Source organism: Phyllostomus discolor, chromosome 6 (assembly GCF_004126475.2).
Source record: "Phyllostomus discolor isolate MPI-MPIP mPhyDis1 chromosome 6, mPhyDis1.pri.v3, whole genome shotgun sequence".
Lineage (NCBI taxonomy): Eukaryota > Metazoa > Chordata > Mammalia > Chiroptera > Phyllostomidae > Phyllostomus > Phyllostomus discolor.
The window spans coordinates 30,741,100-30,754,967 of NC_040908.2; the positions used below are offsets into that span (position 1 = coordinate 30,741,100).

General features: G+C 40.4%; 1 protein-coding gene across 1 annotated transcript in view; it reads right to left on the minus strand.

The window, feature by feature from the left end:
- FSHR (follicle stimulating hormone receptor) overlaps positions 1-13,868 on the minus strand; it is a 124,209-nt gene that overhangs the window by 46,762 nt on the left and 63,579 nt on the right. The window contains exons 4-5 of the mRNA XM_036029956.1: positions 4,897-4,971; positions 2,344-2,418 (exon numbers count right to left, since the gene is read on the minus strand). Of these exons, the coding sequence (XP_035885849.1) occupies positions 2,344-2,418; positions 4,897-4,971 (150 nt within the window). The remainder of the gene's footprint in view (positions 1-2,343; positions 2,419-4,896; positions 4,972-13,868) is intronic.

The following is a 13,868-nucleotide window of genomic DNA, read 5'->3' on the forward strand; positions in this document are numbered from 1 at the left end:
AATAATTTTATATTAGTATAGTCCTTTACAGTTGGTATACTGAAAAACAATTTGCAAAGTATTTTTTACAGGCATAGTCCTAATTTGGTTTTCACAACCACCCAAAGTACAGATAAGGAAATGGAGGCTTAGAGAAGGTAATAGGCTGCCTAGTTAATTACATATCTGGAATCTAGTCCTTCTGACTGCATGTATAGTTTTTTCTTTTCTATACTGCTCAGGCATGTCCCAGAGTCCTTATTTTGAACTCATACCAAACACTCTAGGTAGAAGCTAAAGGTCTTTCTTAGTGGCCACCATAACTCTCTAGTCAACACCTATAGGAATTTTCCTGAGGATGGATTGGTAGACTTTGGTTGACCAGGATAAGATCATTCTACCAATAATTTAGTACAGTTTGAAATGTTCTGGGCACTTTTTAGTGTAAAATATTTTATAAAAAAAATTTGCATATATAAATCTCACTTGAGGCTCATAAAAGCCCTGTACAGCTCAGAAGTGCAGCTCAGAAGCCTATGCCTTGTCTCTTAATCCACATTTCCTCCACCGCTATGTGCCTAAACCAGGCTAGCCTCTGTGGAGGGTATAGCAAAGTCCATTCAGGGAGCCAAGACTCCCAAGTCTGAAACTAGAAGCAATCATAACCCTGACTTCTGAGCAGCACTGGCTACGTAATTTGTGGAATACAGTGCAAAATGAAAACGCAGGTCCCCTTGTTCAGGAATGTATAAGTATTTCAAGACAAAATCTAGTCTGAGGTTCTCTGAGTGTGGGGCCCTTTCAAGCATGGGGCCCTGTGCAGCTGCACGGGTTGCATGCCAATCAAGCCAGTCCTCCCACTGACATTAACTCAGAAGTGGATGACCTTGTTCCCCCCCCCCCCCCCCCCCCCGATCCAGGTTACATTTACTCTCTTCTGTTAAATTGTTTATTCCCTCAGTCAGCCTCCATTCAGAGATCTAAGGCACATAATGGCCTAGTGTTTCTTAATATACCTAGTACCTCTAGTTCTCATAGATCAAAATTTAGGGACAGAGTCATAATATCAATAGTAGCTAATATTTATTGAGCCTTTACTATGTGATAGACACTGTGCAAAACTTTTTATGTGCTTTAAATTGATTGCAAAATGGCCTCAATTCTGTATCACATCCTGCATCCACCCACCTGGTATTGTGACTTTGCAGATTTCCCATCAGGAAATAGAGTCTGCTTCTGTCCCTCTCAAATCTGGGCTGGTCCCATGAATTGCTTTGGCTAATATAGTGAACCAGGAGAGACGGGGTGCTAGTTCAGAGTTTTAATCTTAAGAAGCTTGCAAGCTTCAACTTTCTCTTGCGGAATCCTAGGACTGCCATGAGGACAAGCCTATGTTTGCCTCCTGGAAATAAGCCTCACTTGGAGGAGAGCTGTTGTTTCAGCTGCAGCCATCCAGAGCAGCCAGCCCCCAGGTGACCTGCCAACTAACTGCAGATGCATGAGTGCACCTAGCCGAGATCAGGAAGACAAGAGTCTGGTCAGCAGAACGTTGTTCCAATCAGCTCACAAGTGAGAAATGATAAGCAGTTGTTGCTTTAAAACTCTTTTGGATATAGTTGGTTATGCATTACAATTATGTTATTAAATAACACATTTATTATTTCTATTCTCTTGGCGAGGAAACAAGCTTTGAGAGCTTTGAGTTAAGATCTTGTCTGAGGTCAAACATTGTAGATCTTAGAACATTCTAAGTAACCCAAATTCTTTTCTGTTATTTTATGGGGCCATGTCATAGTCCTCAGGGTTCTGCCAAGCCCTCGGCTATTTTGAAAGCCATTTGAGTAGAAGAAGCAATGTTTTTGCTGATGGGGGCAGGACCAAGAGATGGAGTTCAAACACTAGGAATCTCTCTACTGACTAATACCATGTCTATTATTAACCAAAATGTGCAAAATAGAACACTGTAATTTATCAAAGAAAACAATGTATATATTCAGAACAAAGGAGATTGTGTCTTTGAGGTCAAGGTCACAAGCTAAATGCTAGTAGAAATTTCGGCTGCATCTCATTAACACTAAATGGAGACCGAGTTCTGCAAGAGGTCTGTGTGACAATCCCATTAGTGCAAATGACATTTCTTATGATGTCTGTTTTAGTAAATGAAAGCAAAATGCAATTATATTAGTGGAATTCACTCATGAAACTAAACTAAAACCCACCAGAGCAAGTGTCTTCCCACCTCCACTTCTGCCCCACACCTTTGATAAAAGTCAGTTGCTTGCCAGAGTAGCAAGGGGACATTTTGCTAAAATAGGAATACACAATTTGATCATAGAGGGGGCACCAGAATACAGAAATTCTTACAAATATCGGAGGTTTGGAAGGTTTTGGAAGGCATCAGGGTCGATGTACAGCAGGTTTTTGGCCTTCTCAATTCTACTGTAAAAGAGAAAAGAACATGAACATAATCTTAACAGTAAGGACTGCTATAATATTTTTCACATCATGCAGAATATATCAATGTTAACCATCCATCTATCATTTCAATAAAAATTGAGCAGACATGCAGTGTCTTTTACCATGCCAAACTGTGCAAACTGAATATTAACCCTGCCCTGCTTAACTCTCATCACCCAAGTTCTCCTGGGCTCTGTCTGTTAGAGGCAAACAAAGCACCGGCTTGGTGAGTCATTTTCTCCCTGAGCACAGCTGAGTCCTTCACCAGTAAGGATCTTCCAGGGTCTGGGGAGGCTAAGAGGGTAGGGATTAGACCAACATGAGGTACTGAGATTTTGTCTGGTCAGGAGACAAGAGATAATGGGGTGGAAATCAATAAAAGGGGGTGAAAAGAAGATAGGAGGGAAAGAAACTGGCTGAGGGGCAAAGGAGATTGGAAAAAAAAAGAGTGGCGAGGCTAAGGAAAACAAAGATTGGGGGCAGACAGTGGCCATCTCTGGTTTTAGCCATGAAATTCCAGCAGACAACAGCTGGGGATGTGCCAGTGGTACCCTTCACGCTGTAGACTAAGGCTGCTCCCTTGCAGCTCCTGGGAAGTGGTAACTTCTGCTCCAGGTTGGCCCGAGCCGTGTCCTGATCAATAGTCCAGAGGTGAGCATGTTCACTTTTGGATTCCAACAGAGAGGCAGCCCTTTTCTCATCGCGCAGGATCAATGTATATTTGCAGAGATGCTCTGTGTTAATTACTTCCTCCCTGTTTCATTAGCTTTTATGTTGCAGTAACATGTGGCTACCCAGATCCAAGTGCTAGGTAATTAATCATTTTAAGGACAGTCAGTGCTACATGAGGGTGAGCACCTCTCCATGCAGGGAATAGCTGTCCTATTAGTTCCACTGCCCATTGAACTGCACTGGGGGACACCTGTTTAACCCTGCCCAGAGGGCTGGCTGCTCTCTGGGTTCTGCAACCCTGGTCATGTCTCTTTTTCTCACTAGGGTAAGGAGAGGCCAAGCAGAGAGAGAAGAAAGAATGGAGCAGGGGGCAATGGGAAGAAGAAGGGAAGGCATCAGCTGCAGAGGTTTAATGACAATGAGGAAGAAAGAGAGTGGGAGTCAGGGTGGATGGAAGGAAGGAAGGAAAAGGGAGGGAGAGCCTGCCAACATGGACAGACTGAGTGTCATTCCTAAACAAAGTCATGTGCATATATGTATGTGTGTGTATATTACATGGTGGTCATTAGAAACTGTGTGTGTGTGTATTTCCTACTGATACTTGGCAAATGCTTGAAACTTTTTAAAGGAATACAAAAGAGTCAAGAGATTTATGTTCAAGTATCTGTCCTGCTGTGGATTGTGCTGGGTGACTTTAGGCAAGCCTCATAACTCTCTGTGCCTTTCATTGCTCATCTGTAAAATTAGAAGAGTGGTTCATTGGCTTTCCTAACTGTGTCTCATGAAAATTTTGTTCAATGTTAATATATGCTACACAGAAGAAACCTTTCCAGTGACATTAGTTGAAAATCCCTTAATACAATATCCTTCATGGAGATTCCAAATGTAAATGCTCATATTACAGGTTCTGAGAAGATTTTCTATAGTTAAGTGAATCCAGGTTTATTTTTTCAAAGTTTCCTAATCTTATTTTACTATAGAATCTTTTTTTTTCCTGTCTTTTAACACAATAAATTCCCAAATGTTTAATGATACACAGTCTACTTTGAAAAATTCTGGACTAGACAGTTTCTAACGTCTCTTCCAGCCTTGACAGCCTATGTTTCTATGAAGTAATTTATGGTAATTACGGGCTGATAGGAAACAGAAGTGCATCTGTGTGAGTATTGACATGTTGTAAACTAGAATGTCAACAAGAGAAAGGAAATTTGATTGGAATAGTAGAGGAATAAAGACTCATTATGACACACTCATGCTAGTTGATGTATTAGGTCTAATTTACATTTATGATATCATATATTCATCACAGTGATATAATGAGGCATGCAATTATATTATTCTCATCTTATAGACAAGAAAACTAAGTCTCAGAATGATTTTGTATCTTGGCCAAGGTGTATTGGTGATTATACGGCATAGACTAGTATTCAGACTAGGACTACTTATCTTCAGCTACATCATGTGAGACTAATTTTGGGCTTTGACTGTGGAACAGCTTTGAATGAGAGGATGAGGTGGAGGTACTTTCTCACAGTTGCAGAACCAGGTTCTTAGGTTTACTGTGCAAAAAACTCTGGGGGGGAGGGGATGGGCTAAGATTAAATTCCGGGCTGGTGCCTGGACCATCAGGCGGAGGGACCCATGAGAGTACGCTTTGGGCTGACTTGGATATCTTAAAATTGTAGGGATCCGAGGACAGAGCAGAGCCATTTCTTTCCAGGAATATAAGCAGACTTTAAGGAGATTGCCAAGAATAGGCATGAGCAAACCCCATAGGTTTTTGCTTACATTTCATGTAATTTGGGCAGGTTGGAGAACACATTCGCCTCTATCACTTCCAAGACATCATTATGCAAGATCTCTCTGAAAACAAAGAATAATTTAGGTCAGTTCAGCTAGACTCCATAAAAGGGATCAAGGCTTAGCTTAGGGGCTGGTGCTAAGATGATTCATGACACTCAATTTTTCCCCTCAACAAAACCAGCTGTGGTGATACTAATATATTAGATGTGAACACAGAACACTGAGAGAACAACTCAAGGCAATGGCTCAGTTTAGAGGTTATTCAGTCTGTAGATGTAGAAACTGAGGCCTGGAGAGGGAAAGAGACTTGCTTAAAGATGTTTACGGAATATATGGGATGAGAACAAACTTTAAGTTGCCTACACTGGGGGCCAATAAACTTTTTCTGTAGAGCCAGAGATAGTAACTAATTTTTGGTTCAGCAGACCATTTGGTCTCAGTTGCAACTACTCAGCTGATATTTGGGACAAAAGCAGCCATAGATAACACATAAATGAGCATGACTGTGTTCCAATAAAATCTTATTTATAAAAAAACAAGCAGCAGGTTGGATTTGGTGCCACAGGCTGTACTCAGCGACCCAGCCCTACACCATGGAGTCAGGCTTTTCTGTCTGCTGGTCTGGCTGTGGGAGACAAGAACCTCAGTTCAGTCTCTTTTAAATAAACATGGATTTAATCCCTTCCCCTTCATGCCATTGCCCAAGTGGGGTTGCTATTGCAAGATCTTTGGCATTAATGTTGTCATGGCCTAAAATACCCCCCAAAGTTCCTTCAGTCCCCAGCTTTTTTCCTCCTGGAGTAATTGAGGGCAGTAGAGAATGGAGAGTTTGTGAAGACAGGGTGGCTTTATCAGTTAATGTTTGTAAAGCTCACAGATGAAACACACTATTATTAGGGCTCCCGAGGAAGACTTTCATGCAGTTTTAATGTTGTAGCGGAGTGTCTCAGGAAATCTCATAGGCAGCAAGCATTCAAACTGGCTGAGGCAGAAGTGCTATCTGCTGACCTGGGATTTAGCTAAGGAGCTCTCAAAAGGTCTTTGATAAGGGACAAGCCTGGAGGGCAGGGCAGGAGAACCCATTTGGAGGAGGGGAGTGCTATTGTGAATAGCAGCCACCTCAGTGTGGGGGGTGGGGGGATGGGGGGTGCAGTGCTTGTGACATCTGGGGCTTGTCAACTTGGAGAAGGTAGAGTCGTTTCTCACAAGCCCCCATGGGGAAGGAGACATTTTGTGACAGAAAAGTTCCTCTTGTTCTATAATGGCATCTTTTATGATTCACTTGGTAAATTTAAGTCTTCATGATTTTCACAGTCAAACATAGATAAGGGTGGGTGGTATGTTTGTGCGTGCTCATGTGCACGCATGCATGTATTTTTTTTTTAATCCTCACTCAAGGACATGCTTATTGATTTTAGAGGGCAAGGAAGGGAGAGGGGGGTGGAGAGAAACATCGATGTGAAAGAGAAACATTGATTGGTGACTCCCTCTCATGTATGCACCCCAATTAGGACCAAACCCGCAACCTAGGCACGCATGCTGACTGGGAATAGAACCTGCGACATTTTGGTTTATGCTATGATGCTCCAACCAACTGAGTGACACCAGCCAGGGCTGCATGTTGACCCTTGGCCATTTATCTTGCTCCTCTGTCCTGCAAGTGGAAGGAGTGCTGAAAGATGCAGGAATGAAGAGTAGGAAAGGGGTGGTAGATTTAGAAAAATAAGTCATTTATCTGAACATATATGAGGAGTGAAAGAGTGGCCCAGGTAGAGAATAAGGCATGGAGCAGAGAATTAGATGACAGAGGGGGTTCAAATGCAAGTTGGGTCATACCCTCCGAAAGCTATTTCCAGTTTCATATACAGTTACCAGTGGGTTTGGTCACTCCTTGTGGTAATATCTCAGCCTAATATTGGCCAAAGGTAGGTATTTCTTCTTAAAAGATAAATAAAAATTAATAGAACAAGCTAGCCAAGAAACACTTCTAAATTGATTCAGAAGGTAGTTCCTATTTATGGCCGAGAGGGTATAGGAGTTGGGTGGCGGGGGTGGGGAGAGCCTTTGGCTGGATGAGGGTTGGGGAGAGGTGAGCAGTGTGCTATAGTGAAAAACTACCTCCCTGAGTACAGTCCATCTCAGTTCTGTCTCTAGTTACTTCTGTTATCCTTTATTAATTGTCTTCTGCTTACCAGCCATACCACCTACTTTCTCTCCAATCCTTACAACACGCCCGTGATGTTGGCATTTTGGTCTCCATGTCAATAAATAGCCTCACCTATATGCAGACCTAACTCTGGTTGACTGCAGAGTTGGAACTCTTTTTTCTACACACCCTGCCTCCCACGCCATGTTGGGCCCAGTATTTCCACTCCTGTGTATTTACTCGAGAGAGAAAAAAATCTATGCACCTCCAAAGGCTTGTACACAAATGCTTAAGCAGCTTTATTTGTAATAGCCAAAAACTGGAAGCAACCCAGTGGGTAAACTGTGGGATGTTCATGCAGTAGAATACTACTCATCAATAAAATGGAACAAACCGCTGATACAACACCATTGAATCTTTAAAAAAATTATGCTGAGTGGAAGAATGTGGACATAAAAGAATGCATACTGTATGATTTCACTTATATGAGGTTCTAAAACAGGAAAAACTAATCTACCGTGACAGGAATCAGGGTATTTGTTGCCTGAGGCCTAGGATGGAGGTTGCTGACAGGGAAGAGGCAGGGACACTTTCTGGGGTGATGAAAAAATTCTGCATTAAGGTTGGGGAGGCAGTAACATGGGTGCATGTATATTTGTCTAACTTATTGAACTTTAAACTTAAAATGGATACATATATTTTCTTGTATATAAAAGATACTTTAAAGTTATATGAAAAATGCCTTGTTTTTAAAAGGAAGAAGACTGAAAATCCATTTTGTTTGTTTGTTTTGAGAACTCTGAATTAAGAGAACAATGGAAGAATCTTGGTCATATTGTCTGGCCAGAAGGTGCTGTTCAGATCCTAGTTCTATCTTGGGGATTCTGTGTGAGGTTCCTTCCCAACTTGGCTGTTTCTCCCTCCTCCCCCATCTGTAAAGTGAAGAGTTGGAATAGCTCCGAGTTTCTCAACCATGGCTGCACATTAGAATCTTCTGATGGACCTGTAAAAAATTCCAAAGCCTGGTTCCACAGCAGAGTTTTGGATTTATTTGGTGTGGAGTTTGACTCTGACATTGTTTTTTTTTCCCCTCCCTTTAATTCTCCAAGCAGTGATGATTCTAATGTTCAAGAAGGGTTGAGAAGTGCTGGACTAGGTGACCAAAAGGTCCCTTTTAGATCTATGATTTCTGTCTTAAGATTTGCTTCAGGAGCAAAGGCTGATTTGCCTTTGTTAAGACAATAAATTAGATTAATAAGGTTCTTGAAGCACAAGAGGCAATGAGACAGAATGGTAGCAAGAGAAGCCTCAAGATAGAATGTGGAGACAGGAGTGAAATAGGGCAGGCACGAGTTAGGTTTATTTTTTCATAAATAAAATTTCATCAAAAAGTTGCAACATTGCAAATGTGTAGCAAGAAACATGGAAACTATATTGTAACACCTTACATTTGGTTAGTATTGATAATTAACAATATTTTATTAATGCATAGTTTCCTTTAATTTTCAGTGTACCCGTGTAAATTGGAGTTAGTGCAGCCAGTCCTATCACTGGTTAGATTAATAGTGGTAATCTGCCTTGGCTAAGATAATACATTATTGTAAGGATCACTCAACTGGTCTTTGGAGGGAAGATGTGGAATTTTTACATCCAAAGAACTTACTTAATCAAGAAATCATTCTTTGTCTCAAATGGTTCTGTTGAGAATTTTCTTTGCAGTTGTGACAAATTATTACAATTGGCATGATTCAAAGTGTGATGGTGTTTCCTTGGAGTCAAAAGTAAAGGCTGATGAGAGAGGATAGCTCTAGGGATATGGTGGATCTAAAGCATGGTCCAGGGTTTATATGATAAAAAGATTTTTGTGATGATGCTGAAACAGAATTTTCCCTCTCATTCTATGAGCATACAGTTGAGTCATACTTGATGTGTGACATGGCAACAACTATAACACAGAAGCGGATATGAGGATTCATCTGTCTTCTATTAAGCCAGATGTTAAAAATATTTGCAAATATGTAAAACCATGGTATTCTCCTTACTAATATTTTTTGAAAAGGTGGTTATTTTGCATAAAAACTGTTATTCATATTAACATATACAAATTTATGGTTTTTAGATAAACTACAAAATAAATTATTTTCCAGTTTTAATTTTTAGTATGGTAAATCTTGGTAGCTATAACCCATTTAAGCAAATATCTTTGGTGTATTTAATAACTTTGGGAAGTGTAGAGATCCTGAGACCAAAATGTTTGGGAGCTGTCCAAGATAGACATTGAATGCTGCCCTTCTTGTGAGGGATCCGGACTCTGTGGAAAGCTTATTTCGAGAAATGAGGCTCTCATGTTCTAGGACAGTGCTCCTCAACTGTACATGCACAGGTGAATCATCTGGGAATCTTGTTAAAATTCATATTCTCAGTGGAAAGATTTTGAGTGGGGCCTTAAGTTCTGCATTTCTAATAACCTCAGGTAAGGGGTTGGTGCTGGTATTGAGATCACACTTTGGATTTCAAGGTTCTTTAGAAGAATAATACCCCACCAAATCCTTCTCCCCAACACACACATATGAGTGAACAAGAAAAGTGTGACAGAGTATTTCAAATCAACTTCAGAGGAGTGAAGTACTTGATTTTAAAAACCCTGCATACCCTCTGGAAAGCTTTCCTTTATTCTCTCATTATTGAAATATTCCTGTGTTCTACATTCTCACAAGACTTCTTTCATTTATCAGTTAAGGTGGTTACCACATTGTTTTGTCATTGATTTTTTTGGGGGGGTGGTCATTGTTTAATTCCCCAACCTGACTTTTTGTTTCTGGATGGTACCTTATCTGTCTATCTGAGACCAGATTAAAGGTCTCCAGTCACTAGAATTTCAAAGTCTTCTATGAATTAGAGAACAGGATATAATAAGAACTTAAATTCTCATGGAAGTGTCTTCTTTGCTTTTTTTTCCTGATACAGGAGATATTCTCCAACTGGGTCTCTTTCATCTTTTCCCTCCTCCCCTGACTCTCTACACAGCATTTTTCTCCAGTGCGTATATCCAATATACTCCTCCCTAACTGGGTGCATTAGGGGATTCAATTGCATTAAAATGTTTTTAATATTCACTGAATCAAATTTATTTCTTTGTCATAGCCTAGACTAAATTTAGTTGACTATTTTTCTTCCCTAAGTTTCCTGTGGTCTAGGATCCCCGCCCTTCCCCAACTCCCCCCCCCCCCCCCCCCCCCCCCCCCCCCCGCCCCATGCCAACCTCCCCACCACCCATACAATCTATTGTATTGCCTTTACACACTGCATTGGGTTTGCATTCTGGTTCATCTTTTTCACCAGGCAAATAACTCCTGGAGGACAGCAAAATTGCCTTTTATCTTAGTATTCCTGCTCCCAGCCAAGTGTTTGCTGAATGAATGAGTTATTTTTGAAAGACTACAAAAGATTTTCCACCTTTGCTCTTGCACAATAAAGCTGCGTTCTTGAAAACTTGCAGTTGACAGACAGTATTTGCAAATCAAATTGTATATTAGCACAGGAAGGAAGCTTCTTATTTAGCAGAACCTTGGAGTGAATCTTTAAAAGAGTGAAGAACTAATTCAACAAGTGTCCAACAAATTGTGATTAAGCAGCTTTGTGTTTCAGGCACTATACTCAGTGCTGGAGATCCAAAGGTAAAGAAAATGGGTCCAGGGTTTTATTGATTATCTCTAACTCGGTGAGTATAGTATTCAAGGCTTTCCTTAACTGTGTGCTATTTTTATTTGATGAGCGACATCTGAGTTACTGGAAAAATAAAATGGATTATTGGCACATTGCATTTGAATATAACTATAGATAAAAATGATATGCTTGCATATAGTATAGATTATGCGTAATTGTATATGTATTATATAAATATGATTATATATTATACATATATGATAGATATGATAAAATATATTTTTTTTGTATATCTACCATTTGTCTACTCCCCCAGTTCTTCTGGAAATGTGCCATGTAATTTAACTAAATACAGAGCAGGGGCAGGTGAAAATTCCCGTGAAAATGAATTTCAGAAAATTTTGTAAAACTCTCCAAATATAAATTCCCATCCTTATTTGAAATTTCCTTAGGGTTAGATCCAAAGACTTTACAACAGAGATATGAGTTTAAATCCTGCCTCCATTTCTTTTTTTTATAATATGAATATTTCTTTATATATATATATATATATATATATATATATATATATATATTTTATTCAAGTACAGTTGTCTCCACTTTCTCTCCACTACTTCCCTGCCCCCCAGCCATCCCCACCTCCCACCCTCAATCCCACCCCCCGCCCCTTGGTTTTGTCCATGTGTCCTTCCCACATTTACAATAGCTGTACAACCTTGGGCAAGTTACAGTCTCTCTGATCTTCAGTTTTCTAGTTTGTAAAATGAAAATAATAACTACCTCACAGGTCTGTCAATGGGATTACATAAGATTGTGAGTGTGGAATCACAATGCTTGTCACATGGGAAACTCAAATGTCACTGTGCCTGCCTGACTGCCTGCCTTCTCTTTGTGAAGTTTAGGCCTGAATTCCTCTGCAGCTGGGAAGTGCTGGGCTAGTCAGCCAACCACTGTGCTGGGGAAACAGTGCTAGCAAAGGTCCGAGCAGTGCTCTCTTAACCCTGCCTACAGGTCATTGAAATCCTTAAATCAGGCTATTGCCCCAAACTCCATTCAGAGATTTAGGAAATTTACCCACTGTGAGACTCACCGTCTGGTTTGTTGGCCAACAAAGATTAGGCAGAGTACAGAGTTGCCTCAACAAAAATGTCTCCATCACTGAAGCCATAACCTACAAATTATGCTGTTCCCTTCAGGAGAGGGCCAGTACAAGATGGGACATGTTATCAGGTACAGTGAGGACATTGCCAAGGGGCTCCTCTCCCATCCTCAAATGACATCAGGTAGTTACCTTTCTTTTCTGACATGTCTCATCTGCTTCCTTCTCCTGGGTAAGGTGAGTCTTTGCTAAAAATGATCTAAAGATGCCCCCCAAATGAGACAGAGATCAAAGCACCCTCAGAACCGCCACCTAATTTAGACACCTAAATTCAATTCACTCACTTTCAAATACATGAACAATAAACTGTTGTGCCCATTTTTAGTTTTGTCTTAATTTAAAGCATTATGTTATACCAATATATAGATTATTACTTATTTCCCTTGCATCCTTCAGCAGATGAGGGAAGGGACTGAAAATCACAGAATAGCTAGCACTTCTTACACATTCTTTATGTGCCAGGCAATTTTTTTGTGCTTCATCTCTGTTAGATTGCTTACCCCTCACAACAGCCCTATGAGGTGAGTACTGTCCCTGGCTCCTTTACAGAAAAGGAGGAAGAGGCACATAGGTCCAATGAGTGAAGTTGACCTGGGATGTGAACGCACCATTCACAAGACCTTGAAAGGATGGCAGAAATCAGATAGGTCATATTTCCAGTGACTTGGAAAACTGTTTCCAGTCCAGAAAATCCTGTTGTTATTGTTTTAACTTCCAATAGAGTAGAAAATTTTTTAAAAGCAATCTGACTGTTAAACAACTAAATACCACCCCCTTCCACCACAGTACATGGTACTTCTAGTTCTGGCCAGGCAATATATTTGTAAATTAACATGCACATTCACCTTCCACAGACAAATCAGAGTCCTAAGCAGTGAATTCTGTGATAGGCTCTTTTTAGTACTCTCCCCAGTATTCTCTAGGCAAATATAAAGTATGAAAGACAGTAGAAAGCAAGTCCTTGCTTTTAAGAATCTGCAGTATAGAAGCAACATGAATAAGAAGTTGGAAGTACAACTTCACTTTTCTTCAACAGAAATGAAGAAAAGTGTGAGGAGGGTGCTGAGTGCCCAACACAGAACAGGGGACACAGTGGGTGTTCAGTACATTTTCTTATTTTTCCCCATATACCATATTTTACTTCTAAAACCATGGTAGATGTTAGCATTTCTCAAGCCCTGACTCAGTATCTCTCAAGCCTGCCCTTAGAACCACTCTGTTGAAGCCTCCTGACATTCAGTGGAACGAGTTACCTTCTTAGACCAGAGTCCCAGGTCTTCAATTGCCAAAGTCATAATCTACTACATGTTCTGTGAACTCTTCATGGACAGCGAGTCTAGAGCAGGCTTATTATTTTCCTCTCCCAATTCTCACCCCCCCCAACCCCCCGCCAAATCACAGCTGCAACCAACAGCTCCATCTGTCATCCATCTTGGCTCATCGGACCAACCCAAGCTTTAAATCCTGAGCTCACCTCTGACTACTCTTCAGTGTTTAACAGATCCTAAATAGTCTCAATTACTTTTTTCAGTATTTCTTGCCAATGTCCCTTCATTTCCCACCATCATTATCGTAATAATGGCTTTTTGCAATTTCCGTTAGACCAGCAGTTCTTAACAGTCATGTGATGACTTAGGAGAGGTTTGATGTGGGTCATGAGTCATCTTTTTTTCAAACAATTAAATGTCCCAATGACTTGCTTAAAAATCTGGAGTAGATTCAAGGTTATGTGTGTCATATGCAAGAAAATAAAAATGGAGCAGCTAGTGGAGAAAAGGGTCCAGGAGAAAGTAGTGGCCTAAGACTTCCTCTCTGCTTGGATACAGGAGTGAATCTAGTACTTATGGTTATTAGTAAGATTGTTGTTTGAAAAAGCAAGTAGAATTAAAAGAATGTGTTAAAAATGGAGGAGGGAGAAAGCAGGAGGAAAAGAGATTTTTCTGGAGGTAGAATCATATTAGAAAATGTAGACAATTCCTTTATTAT